Here is a 13,113-nt window from a genome sequence, read left to right as displayed (position 1 = left end):
AGGTAGCAGTTATCGGCTGTATGCCCCGTCCTGTCAGGGATAAAGTCGAAGGCTAGAGTGTCCAAAGTCAGAATGCCCATAGCCCATATCAGTGGATCCCCTAGTAAATAATAAACAACTTTTTAAAGAAGTTTGGCAATTAGTGCGTTTAATTTATTATTTGTTTCTGTTTGGGCATTTAGCATCTCTTTAGCCTCATTCTTATGGCTCTTCCTCTTCTCCATCTTTTTGTATCCCTCCGTCTCATTCTCCTTCCCCTCGGTCTCTCCCTCTCCCTCCGCGTTTCCTCTCCTCTCCCTTTATTTTCCCTCTTCTTTCCCCTTTTCCATTTCCGTTCCATTTTTCCTCCTTTCCTTCCCCTTCTATTCGTTTCCTTCTCTCTTTCCTTCCCCTTCTAATTTTCCCTTTCTTCTCCTTTACATCTCCGCCCCTTCTCCTTCTCTTCCATCTTTTTATCCCGCGCCTTCTCAGTCTCTCTCGTTCGCCCTCCCGATCTCTTACTCTTCTCCATTTCCCTTTCACTATACTTTTTAATTTTCATTCCCGTTCCTTTTTCCTTCTCCTATGCCTTTTCCCTCTCCCTATTCCTATGCTTTTTCTACCCATTGGGACTATTCCCAAGAAGTGGGTTTACCTCGAGTGGTATGCATCACTACTATATATATATATTATACTAACCTTTACCCGTGGCCTTGTCCGCAAGGAGAAAATAAAATATATGGACTATTCACGTAAACCTGCTTATCAAGTTATTTATTATATTATATTATTAATGACCCCGACGGTATCGCGGACGGATCCCGAAAACCATCCAGAAATGCTCCCGGAAGGGTCTCCAAATGGTCCCAAAAAAGTCCCGAAATGACAACAACGGATTCAAAACTGATCCAGATAACCACACAGAGCAATCCCTGAAGGGTACCCAAATGATCCCGAAATAGTCTCGAGAAAGTTCCGAAATGACCCTGACGGGCTCCCGGATGGACCCTAAGTTCCCTAAATTATCTCGAAATTACCCCCGACAGATCCCGAAAATCATCAAAAAATTATGCCAAAAGAGTCCCGAAATGACCCTGAACGGATCCTGAAAACCATCCAGAAATGATGCCAGAAGATTCCCCAAATTAGCCCAAAAATGTTCAGAAATTACCCTGAGGGGATCCCGGATGTTGGCGGATCAAATAGAAGAAACGACGTTCTGCACAATAAACGGAGACGCCCCCACACGTATGGTAGGAAGCTGTCACAGTTCGCCGGATATCTCAATCGTGAGCGCAGAACTCGTAAACTGCGTCAACTGGCAGCCGATGGTAACATTGGCATCCGACCACCTGCCTATACTTATTTCGTTCGAGCGTACCGCCGACTTCATCGTTACAGAAATACACACATTCATAAACTTTAAAAAAGGAAAGTGGGACGAATACAAATCTTTTACAGACAACCTCTTTGCTGCCCTCCCTATCCCGACTAATGCCCGCCAAGGGGAGCGTGCTTTGCGCAAGGTCATTGAATCCGCCTCGGCACGTTTTATTCCCGCCGGGAGAATTCCCGAAATTCGGCCCACTTCCCGGCGGTGGCCGCAAATTTAGCGAGAGAACGTGACCTTATAAGACAGCTCTACCCAGGCGACCCCCAAATAAGGGATATAAACCAACGCATCAGATTGCTTGTGGATGAACACAAGCGGGCGAAATGGGAGGAGCACCTAAGAGGTTGTAACCTTTCTGCCGGTGTGGGTAAACTTTGGTCCACCGTAAAGTCCCTATCGAATCCTTCTAAGCACAATGACAAAGTTTCCATCGCTTTCGGCGATAAAGTGCTGTCGGATTCGAAAAAATGCGCGAGTGCTGTCTGCCGTCAATATGTAATGCATTCTACGGTCGACAAAGATAGACGGAGCGCCAACAGACACGCACATAAATATAAATTCAGCGCGTCACCAATTACCATCACCGCCAGAGAGGTTGAAGATGCCATTGGTCACGCTAAACCATCCATCTCCTATCGCCAGTAGCAAAGACGCTTGAATCCATTTTGCTCCCCTACTTCCAAGCAAATTTGCAGCAAGTCTGTCATTCAGAAAACTCCATAGCACCAGATAAATTACGGTTTAAATCAAAACCTCCACCATAGAACAGTACTTGTAGCGCTAGATCTATCAAAAGCTTTTGATACGGTCAACCATGGCACGTTACTGCAAGACCTGGAAGGGTCTACCCTTCCCCCATGTCTTAAAAGGTGGACCGCAAATTATCTGGGTGGTCGGCAGGCATCGGTGCAATTTAGAAACGAAACATCAAAACCAAGAATTAGTTGTTGTAGCAATGTTTCGCCCCACCTAATAGCTGCGACCGATCACAAATTGTCATCCATATCCTCTAACGGGAGTCCAAGGAAACTTGCTGTTTCGACAGGGGTGGACCATAATGAAAGGGGTGTTAGAGGCGTTGGTTCCACATTACAATTAAAGAGATGGTTGGTGTCATGTGGGGGCACATTGCAAGCAGGGCATACATTTTGTATCTCAAGGTTGATTCTGGATATGTAAGAGTTTAACCTGTTACAGTATCCAGAACGAAGTTGAACCAGAGTGACTCGCGTTTCCCTGGGGAGTATGCGTTCCTCTTCCGCAAGTTTTGGGTACTGTTCCCTGAGTACTGGATTCACCGGGCAATTCCCGGCATAAAGATCCGACGCCTGTTTGTGGAGTTCACCAAGGCCTGCTTGTGTTTTTTTTTACTTCATACGGTTGAGTTCTCAGGTGCCGTATTTCCTCAAAATGCTTACGGAGATGACTAAGTCCCTATGCGGTGTTGGCTCATCAATCAGATGTCTGTTGGAATGCCCAGGTTTCTGGGTATTCAACAGGAACTGTTTGGTTAGTATCTCATTTCTCTCCCTGATGGGGAGTATTCTCGCCTGATTATGTAGATGGTGTTCTGGGGACATAAGAAGACAGCCCGTGGCAGTTCTAATCGCAGTATTTTGGCAGTCCTGTAGCTTCTTCCAGTGGATAGTTTTTAGGCTTGGCGACCATATAGGGGACGCGTAGCACGCAAACGGCTGGCCAATTGCTTTGTATGTGGTAATGAGCATTTCAAATGTAATAGTTACAACTCGCTGATTTGAGTAATCGTGGCACTAGATGCGGGCGTAGTCGTGGGAGTAACTAACTACGTGGAGATTACACTAATCAACGACTTTTAATATCGGAAGGTAGATTAGCACCACAACAACAGTCCCGAATAACAACAACAACAACTGGATCCCCTTTAGCCAATATTTTTTAGATGGTTAGCAAGTTTGATGGCTTTTTCAACCTATTTGCCGATGATGGTAATGTGAGACGCAATATAATGGTAATGTGCGCGCCACGTGGCCTGCCGCCTGGATTTAGTTGCATAACCTAGGGTGGGATAATATAGCAGGTTCAAGTTTTATCGATGTTGATGATCCTTTGCCAGATATAGATTTGGTCCGTTCCGGTAACAAGCACCATTGAGAAGCAATCCCGACCATCTCGAGAGCGATTTAACATGGCCACATTGAACTTTTTTGGCCATTTCGACCACCCCCTAGTTCCATCAGGAACCTGGGGTCGTCAGAGCCTGGTCTACTAAAGAAACAGAAAAGGGAAGCTATAAATTGCGCTAGCAGCCCTTGAATCCTTTCGGTGGTGCATCAAACAAGTATATTCTGTGCTAGCATATGATCAACTTGGAGACAACCAAACGTTTATTTTCATGTCCAACACGGAACTGATGCTCGACCCTGCTGCTAAAGAAGAATAGGCGTAGTCATATCAATTCTTTCCCGGGTTACTCGGGGAAAGCAGCTTTAGCAGTACTCTGTCCTTTTCAAATTGAATATCCATTCAAGGACTTGAGATAATTTATTAAACAGTCATCTGCATTTATTTGTTTTTGTAGCACGTCTAGTTTACTTCGTAACATCAATCAATTATCCCTTGTTATAATTTTATGTTCTCTATAAATGCAATTGCGAAGTATCTTCTGGTACCCCTGATTCTGGTTATCTGAAATCTCCTGAGTCCCTTGTGCCATTGGCCTCTCAGCAAATACCTAATTGTGGAGCCCTATTTATAGAAAACTTTTCGGGTTACATATATTAAAAACTTTTAATCTATCCTTACTGATATTAGTTTCTTTCTAATTCTATTTAATTTGATTTTGACGAGGTGCGCATAGCAATATCCCAAATATTCAAGCTGTGGCTATAAGAAGAACATACATTTGCTCAAATTACACGAAAACTGCGACAACTATCCATCCGACTTTTTAGTACCACATATAAGGCTCTAGCAAGTATATTATGGGAAAGGGTCATGACCAAAGGCTCAACATCACCGGTATTATACTGTTACGAATATTATCAATACTAAGGGGTGCTTCCATCTCTAAGCCGATGCTAAGCAGCGCCTTGCATGCACATCCATAGATCAATCATTATGTATTTACATAAACGAATCAATCAATATGTCTACACATATGTAGGTACACGCAGCTGAGGGCAACGCACAAGCACATGCAGATATCTTATCTGAAATGCTCCTAAAGGTATGCAATTGTGATTGTGCATGGGGTATGAGAGAAGCTATAAAAATTATACATCTGTAGTTGTAGCTGAGAAATTTATAACTAACTAAGTAAAATTCTGGAAGCGCCTAGAAGATGCCACGAGGAAATCACAGAGTATAAAAACATCAGCGGTAGTGGCGCTATGGGAAGTTTTTTCAGTTAAGCATGCTATCTGTCGGGCAATAGTCATTTCATTTGAGCTATCAATTAGTTTGGTTATTAAGCAAGTTATTCGTTGCAAAGTATAAGTGTTATTGTGAAGTACTTTAATAAAGGCCATTTTTCCATTATTTAATATTGGAGTTATTTATTCAACAATTTAGCGATACGAACGTTAGCAGAAGATTGCAAATAAGGGGAATTGCAGTAAATTCGTTACAATTGGTGTCAGAAGAGGAATTGTTGAATAAATTCCAGAGGACAACAAGGACATGGCAAAGTTCAGTGAATTGAAGATCCAGCAACTGAAAAAGGAGTTAGAGAACCGTGGATTAAATACAACCGGCAATAAGATCGAACTTCAAGCACGGCTACGAGAGGTAATGGAGTCGCAAGGAATTGATGTGGACCAGTTTGTCTTTTATCCTGATGGCGACGAGACAACAACACAAATTGAAGAGAAAAACGAAACATCGCAGACAGTTACGAGCACAGACTTGAACATGATATTGGCTGCAATAAATGCTCAAACATCGACAGTGTCATTCCAACTGGCAGAACAGAAGACATATATGGAATCGCAGGAGACACGTTTAACATCCAAGATGGAAGCACAGGAGGCACGCATTTCAGAAATGTCGTCACAAATGTCATCTCAACTGGAATCGCAGGAGAAACGCATAACATCGAAGATTGAAGCACAAGAAACGCGTATGTCAGAAATGTCGACACAGATTACATCAAAGATGGAAACACAACTGAAAGAACAAGAGGCACGCATGACAGTACAACTCGAAGCGCAAGAGGGGCGTATATCATCAAAACTCGAAGCGCGTATGGACGAGAAAATAACGCAGTTTGAGGAAAAAATCGAAGCCGAGGTGAATGCTTTGAGAGGTCGTATACAAGAGCTGCAATTAAATCGCCCAGCTGTTTCAGCAAGCAATCCAAAACACCATCCTTTGACGGTTCTGTTCCTTTCCAGGCCTTTAAGCTACAGTTTGAGAGGACCGCAGCAGTGAACAACTGGAATGCTGAAGAAAAAAGTTGCAGCTCTATTCGTAGCATTGAAGGGGCCAGCAGCCGAAATTCTACAGACGATTCCCGAAGGAGTGCGGAACAACTATGAAGCATTGATGGCCGCTGTCGAGAGACGTTATGGAAGCGATCATAGAAAACAGATATTCCAAATCGAGTTGCAAAACCGCTACCAAAAAGCAAATGAGACATTGCAGGAGTTTGCTTCAGATATTGAAAGATTGGCTCATCTTGCAAATGCGGATGCACTTTGAAAGGGTAAAAATCCAGAGTTTCATGAATGGCATACGAGATGTGGAAACGAAGAGGGCTACATATGCGAATCCAAAACTAACATTTGCTGAAACGGTATCGCCTGCATTGACTCAGGAAACAGCCTCACTTTTGAGTAAGCCAGCGTACAAAGCTCATCGCGTGGAAGTGGAAACGCCAGACTGGGTAGACGCAATTTTGGAAGCATTGAAGGGTACGCAGCAGAAGAATAATGATGCAGTCAAATGCTTTAAGTGTGGAAAGCCAGGGCATATTGCGCGTTATTGCAACACGAACCCTAACAGTTCCAAACGCAGAGCAGAAGGATATGAGCAAATCTCGAAGACCACTCAATCATTAAACTAAATCGAGTCAGCCGCAAGGGGCGACAGCTGGCTCCCGCAATTGAATGCCCCATAATCTCTATCTCGCAGATTGGAAGAAGATCGAGCAATCTTATTGTTGGAGGACATGTGGATGGAAAGGAACGTTTACTGAATGTAGATACCGGCGCATCTCATTCCATCATTCGAGCGGATTTAGTCAACAAAAAGATAAGACCATTGCTTGGAGCAAGATTACGTACAGCCACGGGAGAGGACACCCAGGTAATTGGAGAAGTAGAATGTGAAGTAGCAATTGGGAACGTCCCGGTACTACACAATTTTATAGTGGCAGATATTGTTGATGAAATTGTTTAGTATCTGTTTAGTATCTAGGAAACATTTATCATAGGATAGATCTGGTAACCTCCAATTTTAATAAAGAGAAGAAAAGGTCTGGCAGCCCTGGCGGTGACTGTCAGATTGAATTTGGATTTTGCATAAACACAAAAAAAGTGGTATTTGATTTTTTTTTTATTTGTTTTATTGGAATCATTGAGGTGAGATTATTTTCCGTTGGGTGCGAAAGAAACATTGGTCCATGTAGAGCCGGATTGTAATTGCGAAGCAAACGAGGACTGAATAAGCTTAAACATCAGGAGTGCATTGTGTGATTTCGCTGTTGGCTTTTGTGTACACAATTACATTCAAGTGTATGCAGGTTCGTCTGGATCGTGGATTGGGAGCTGTTTTTTTGTAAGTATACATGTGCAAGGCTGGATGCAGGATGATTCACCCGTTCTCTATGTGATCTATGGGGGTATGAAGGTGAAGTTCTCTTGACAGAGTACATACATAGCCCATAAAAACCGTGCGTATGTGTGTAGTTTCGAGAAAGTTCTTGAAGCGTTTGGAAAATTTAATTTAACGACAAAAGAGAAAGAGTCCGATGTTGACATAGATTCAACTGGACAAATGTGAAAGATGCTTTCGAGCAAGAGAGAAAGAGTCCGATGTTGACATAGATTCAACTGGACAAATGTGAAAGATGCTTTCGAGCAAGAGAGAAAGAGTCCGATGTTGACATAGATTCAACTGGACAAATGTGAAAGATGCTTTCGGGCAAAAGAGAAAGAGTCCGATGTTGACGTTGATTCAGCCGGACATTTGGGAAAGATCCCTTTGGGGGGTTAAAGAGAAAGAATCCAATATAGTAGTAAGATTACTTGGACATTATGTAAATGAGAAAGAATGGTTTGGGCATGTCGGATTGAACACATGTATACATATACACAGGTGACAAAAGTGCTAATGTATAGTGAGTCGTTCGGCTTATGCTTCGAATAAAGTAAGGTTGAGTGGTTTGAATATTGCGGCCGAGACTTAAGTGAAATTACTGAAGTAAATTTAAATAAAATTAATCTCGATTATTTATACCTTTTTTCTCGACTTTCAGGCAAAATGGCGGGTATGCTAGAAAGCATTCGCAAGTCTATATCGCGAATTGAAGAATATACCAGGGCTGCAGAGTTTTCAGAGGCGACCTTGGAGCAGGTGAAGGTTCGAGCTGAAAAATTAGAAATATACTATGAACGATTTGTATCAAAAGCAAATGGAGCGGGATGCAAAGAAAGCCAATACGTATGATGATGTTGCGGCAGTAGTTGAAACAAGCTATTTTGCTGCACAAGCGGCATTAGCAGCTAAAATAAAGGAACTCGCTCCTGCGCCGATGATGGCACAAATGACACAACCCCCATTAGCAGTGCAAGTGAACCTACCGTACCGCCAGCACGATATGAAGAATACGTGGGGGGATTTCGACGGAACACTGACCAAATGGTCAGGATTTCGTGATCGATTCGTAGCAGCTATTCACAACAATGAGAACGTTTCGCCAGCGTTCAAATTTTCGTACTTAAATAAATCTCTCGTGGGAAAAGCGGCACGTACCTTAGGTGAATGGCAGCTGACCGATGATAATTATATGGAAGCATGGGATAGGCTTAAGCAGTTGTACGATAGGAAGTACCCTATTTGTCGGGAGCATTTGAGGCAACTGTTAAGACTTCCTGCTATTGAGGGTGCTCCGCGTCCAAATGATTTACAGCGCATGTCGAATGTTACCCATGAAGTACTACGCCAACTACGTGTTCAGGGCATCCCGGTTGAAGGTTGGGACATGATGGTGGTTCATCTTCTTCACGAGCGTTTAGATTCTGAGACCGGGAAGCAGTGGGAGCTCCAACGACAGACGGAGATACCCACTATCAAGCAGATGTTAGAATTTTTAGATCGTCAAGCGGCAGCTTTGGCAAATGTGGCTGATATGCATCGCAAGCGTACACCTGACAGGCGTGCAGCACCGAACAATAAAAGAGAGATGGGCAACGGTGATAGGGTAAAGCGTGGTCAAAATTCAAGTGGCAATACGGAAAGGCAATTAGGTCAATGTGTGGCATGCAAACGCCATCATGCGCTATGGTCTTGCGATGAATTCAAGGCACTGAACCTGCGCGCAAGAGAGGAGTTGATCAATAGGAATAGTCTTTGCCGTAACTGCTTCAAGCGGGGTCATGGTGCTGATAATTGTTTTCAAGGTTCATGCGTACGCTGCCCGGGTCAAATGAAACATAACAGTCTTTTATGTCCAATGAAGGAGATTTCCAAACAGGCCCTCGTGATCAAGGAATCAGGCAGGAGTAGCCGGCAAAATTTCAGAAATGGTACAGAACGGCGTCCAGGGAAGAGACAGAGAAATTCTACTGGTGATCGTATTTATACAGCACAGTATGTTCATGTAGGAGGAAGCGATGCCATTGACGAAGAGATTAAAAAGGTGGACAAAGAGCTAAGCCTACTGGATAAACGAGAGCAACTGATTAAAAAACGCAAACTATTTTCAGAAAAAGTAAACAATTGTAATGAGAACAAGGGAATGGAAATAAACTTGTATGAGAATTATGGCGGGGCCTTTGACTTTAGGAAAGATAAGAAAAATGCGCTGCTGCCAACGATAATGATTAGGTTGGAGGTGAATGGTCAATGCTTTGGGCCAGTTAGGGCTTTACTAGATTGTGGGGCGCAACCGAATTTAATTGCGTCTAGTCTCTATGTCCAACATAAGTTCCCTGTTTCGCCAACAAGCCATAAGATGGTTGGTATAGTTGGGAAATCATTCGGGGTTAGTCGGCGTGCGGTCATGAAAGTAAAGCCGTGGTTCCACTCCACGACCTGTATCGAAGAAGAGTTCTGGATATTACCGAAAGACAACAATTGGAAACCTGTGCTGCCGGAAGTTTTGGGTGAAGCTGAGCCCTTAGGGGATTCGTCGAGTCCACTAGCTGATCCGGAATATTGGAAGCCAAGCAAGGTGCAGGTAGTCCTTAACGTTAAAGTATTTGCGAAGATTCTCATTGCGACGCTGCCTAGCAGGCACGAGGGGATGGCATTACTTCAAACTTGCTTAGGAGTGGTCGTATGTGGATCCCAGGTGATCCCCACTAGTGAAGATATGGTACAAGAAGGGTCTTATATACATTGTACGGGAGTGCAAGACCTGGGTGAATTTGTGAAACGATTTTGGAAGCTGGACGAAGTTAGAAGTTTTCCAAAGCGGACCGAGGAAGAACAATACGTCGAAGAACTATTTCTAAGCGCGTATTCTAGGGATATTACTTGAAGATTCACCGTTGTCATACCGCTAAAACCAAACATAGACGATATTGGAAGCTCCAGACAGGCTGCGTTGCGTCGGTTCCTGGCTCTAGAGAAAAGATTAAGTCAAGACCCCTCCCTAAAGCAGCAGTATATAGATTTTATGAGGGAGTACGAGCAGTTAGGACACATGCAGTTGGTCTCTGATGACGCTGCGCCAGGCAAAATGATTTATCACATTCCTCATCACTGCGTTACTAAAAAATTCAGGGTAGTATTGGATGCTAGCTGCCGTACGAACAGAGGCATTTCCCTCAACGAGGTGCAAATGCTAGGAGAAAAGCTCCAACGGGATTTGGCTGAAATAATTATGAGATTCCGAAGGCACAAGGTTGGGGTCATAGGCGACATAAAAATGATGTTCCGACAGGTCCTAGTTAGTAAAGATCAATGGGATTTACAACGGATTTTTTGGAGAGAACACGACGACGTGCCTATGAAAGAATACTGCTTGAAGGTGGTTACATACGGAATGACCTCCTCCGCCTTTAATGCAGTACGTGCAGTGGTGCAGTGTGCTAGGGATGCGTGCAAAGAGTTCCCAGAGGCATCAAGGATCATCGAAGGTGACTTATACATGGATGATTGTATAACTGGGGCGGAAAACGAAGGCCAAGCTATAGTGATGGAAAAAGAAGTGGAGCATGTATTAGCTGGAGGAGGATTTGAAATGAAGAAGTGGAAGTCAAACTCAAGCAGACTTATAAAAGAGATGCGGTCGGAGGAAGAAAAAGCAAACATATTCATGGATGACGAAAAAACTTCGGTGCTAGGATTAAAGTAGAAGATCAGCCGAGATGTGTTCTCGTTTGTGGTAAAGACACCAGAAGTTCAGGGATTGGTGACCAAGAGAAAGATTTTAGGCTGCATTGCACAGCTCTATGACCCAAATGGATTTGTATCTCCTTTGACAATTCTGGGAAAGATCATCATACACGACTTGTGGCGTCTCGGCGTCGAATGGGACGAGCCCGTATACTGGGAAGGTATAAAACATCTGGAAGAGTTTGCACTAGAGAGGTGGATTGGCACAGGGGATGGGCGAAAGGTGGAGTTACATGGGTTCTCAGATGCGTCAACTGTAGCATATGGTGCAGCCATCTATGTGCGGGTTGAAAATGACGACACGGAGATAAAGAGCACGCTTTTGGTGTCCAAGTCACGCGTTGCTCCTATGAAGACCGTTTCAGTTCCAAGGTTGGAGTTGGCAGCTGCAGAGTTGTTATCACGGTTACTGGTTTACGTCAGGAGAGCGATGGAGTACGCAAACGTAAGCTACACACTGTGGACCGATTCCCAGGTAGTTCTTCACTGGATTGGCGAAATTCCCCGAAGTCTAAAGACGTTTGTAGCAAACCGTGTTGCATCGATACAGACCAACAGTGATGTGAAAAGGTGGAGGTATATCAATACCAAAGATAATCCAGCTGACTTGCTGAGTCGTGGCATGAAGCCTTCGGAAATCATCCAAAGTAGCTTATGGGTACACGGTCCGACATGGCTTAGTCAGAGTTTGAATCAGTGGACAGACAATGTGTTTGTGACAAACACAGCGGGGGAGGCAGAAGTTGAATTTAAGGCCTGTGTGGCAGCGGAAGTGGAGGAACAGTTGGCCATTACAACGAAAACAACAAAGGACAGGATAGACTTGATAGAGTACGTCCATAGATTGGAGAAATCCGTCAATATCATTGGCTACGTGTACAGATTTGTATCAAATTTAAAAACAGGTTCGACGCGGGCAAAGAAGAAGAGGGCGGAAAGTATAAATGTATCACTTGCAAACCATCATAGAAAAAAAGCCATGTGGCTCTTGCTTAGTCAGGAACAGAAGAAGTATTATAAAAGGGAGATCGTATGCCTAGAATCTGGAAAAAGCATTCCAAATAAAAGTAGGATTGAGTCTCTCAAACCAGAGCTAAAAGACGGGTTGCAAAGGGTGCACGGACGATTGGAAAATGCCAACTTGGATGAGAGTACGCGTCATACAGTCATTATTCCCGATGGTTCAAGGTTAGCATGGCTTATTATGGATCATGCACATCGTGAAACGAAGCATGGAGGAGTGCAAGTCATGATGCAGTTCATACGTCAAACGTACTGGATCCCACGGCTGCGTAGTTCACTGCGAAATTATTTGCACAGATGCTTGGCTTGTGTACGCCATAACCATCGAGTCGAAGCCCAAATCATGGCGGACTTACCATCTGATCGCGTTACTCCAGGCAAGGCATTCCTGCAGACGAAAGAACGTGAATTACGGGAGTCCCTGTCGTGAAGACTTACCTCCGGTGTAAAACACAGATCAATGTCCGTTGATCTTCGGCCCAACAAGTTGGTACCAATGCGGTGAGCTGGGGTGTTCAAGTCAACCAGCCTTGGTTTGGCCGAGGAGGACTATCCATCCTCCTCTTCCATTTTCGGGTAATGGCACCCGGTTGCACGGCAACTCCACCGCGAGTTCCGTGCTTGCCTCAGGGTCCCTCTTTCATTGATTTTGATATCTCAGTATCTGGTTAACAAGTTAACCAGATTGAGATATTTAGCGGCGCTTGGTTTTGCTTAGATGTTGCTTAAGGGCCGCACTACGTTGACAAACGAAGTGAGCTTGGCATCCAATTATGCGCCGTCCTCAACACCAACACCATCACAATTTAAATCAAGGGATGTGACCAACCTTTTCCGCACACAGACCTGTGAGTGCCGAGTGCCCGCCTCAACAATGCCCCTCGACATCGCTTGAGGCCACACTACCTTGACAAACATTGTGTGCCATATCGTCTTCTATTGGCTTCCATTTTCGCTACTAATTTCGCTCCAATTTCCACTCAATTACACAACAATTATGCACCAATTTGCCTCCAAATACACTCCACTCCTTCCAAATATACTCCTACCACAATTAAGGGATGTGGCCAACCTTTTCCGCTCACAGACCTGTAAGTACCGAGTACCTGCCCCAGCAACATCTTTGCACTGCAGTCCGCCACACTACAGTGATCTGACATCGTCAAATCTTGCCA

General features: G+C 44.1%; 1 protein-coding gene across 1 annotated transcript; it reads left to right on the top strand.

Moving 5' to 3' along the window:
- The first annotated feature begins 6,905 nt into the window (after window positions 1-6,905).
- Window positions 6,906-10,475, top strand: LOC137242511 (uncharacterized). The gene is made up of 2 exons (XM_067769793.1): window positions 6,906-7,129; window positions 7,830-10,475. Exon 2 carries the CDS (start codon window positions 7,962-7,964, stop codon window positions 10,053-10,055), a length of 2,094 nt encoding a protein of 697 aa, XP_067625894.1. The 5' UTR covers window positions 6,906-7,129; window positions 7,830-7,961; the 3' UTR covers window positions 10,056-10,475.
- The last annotated feature ends 2,638 nt before the right edge of the window (window positions 10,476-13,113 follow it).

The sequence above is a fragment of the Eurosta solidaginis genome, chromosome 2, assembly GCF_040869045.1.
Source record: "Eurosta solidaginis isolate ZX-2024a chromosome 2, ASM4086904v1, whole genome shotgun sequence".
Classification (NCBI taxonomy): domain Eukaryota; kingdom Metazoa; phylum Arthropoda; class Insecta; order Diptera; family Tephritidae; genus Eurosta; species Eurosta solidaginis.
Note: the sequence above shows the minus strand (reverse complement) of the source record. Positions and strands in the feature narration are given on the sequence as shown.

Bases quoted from the DNA above. Each gene is read 5' to 3' on its own strand.
- LOC137242511 (XM_067769793.1), top strand. From the start codon at position 7,962: ATGAACGATTTGTATCAAAAGCAAATGGAGCGGGATGCAAAGAAAGCC.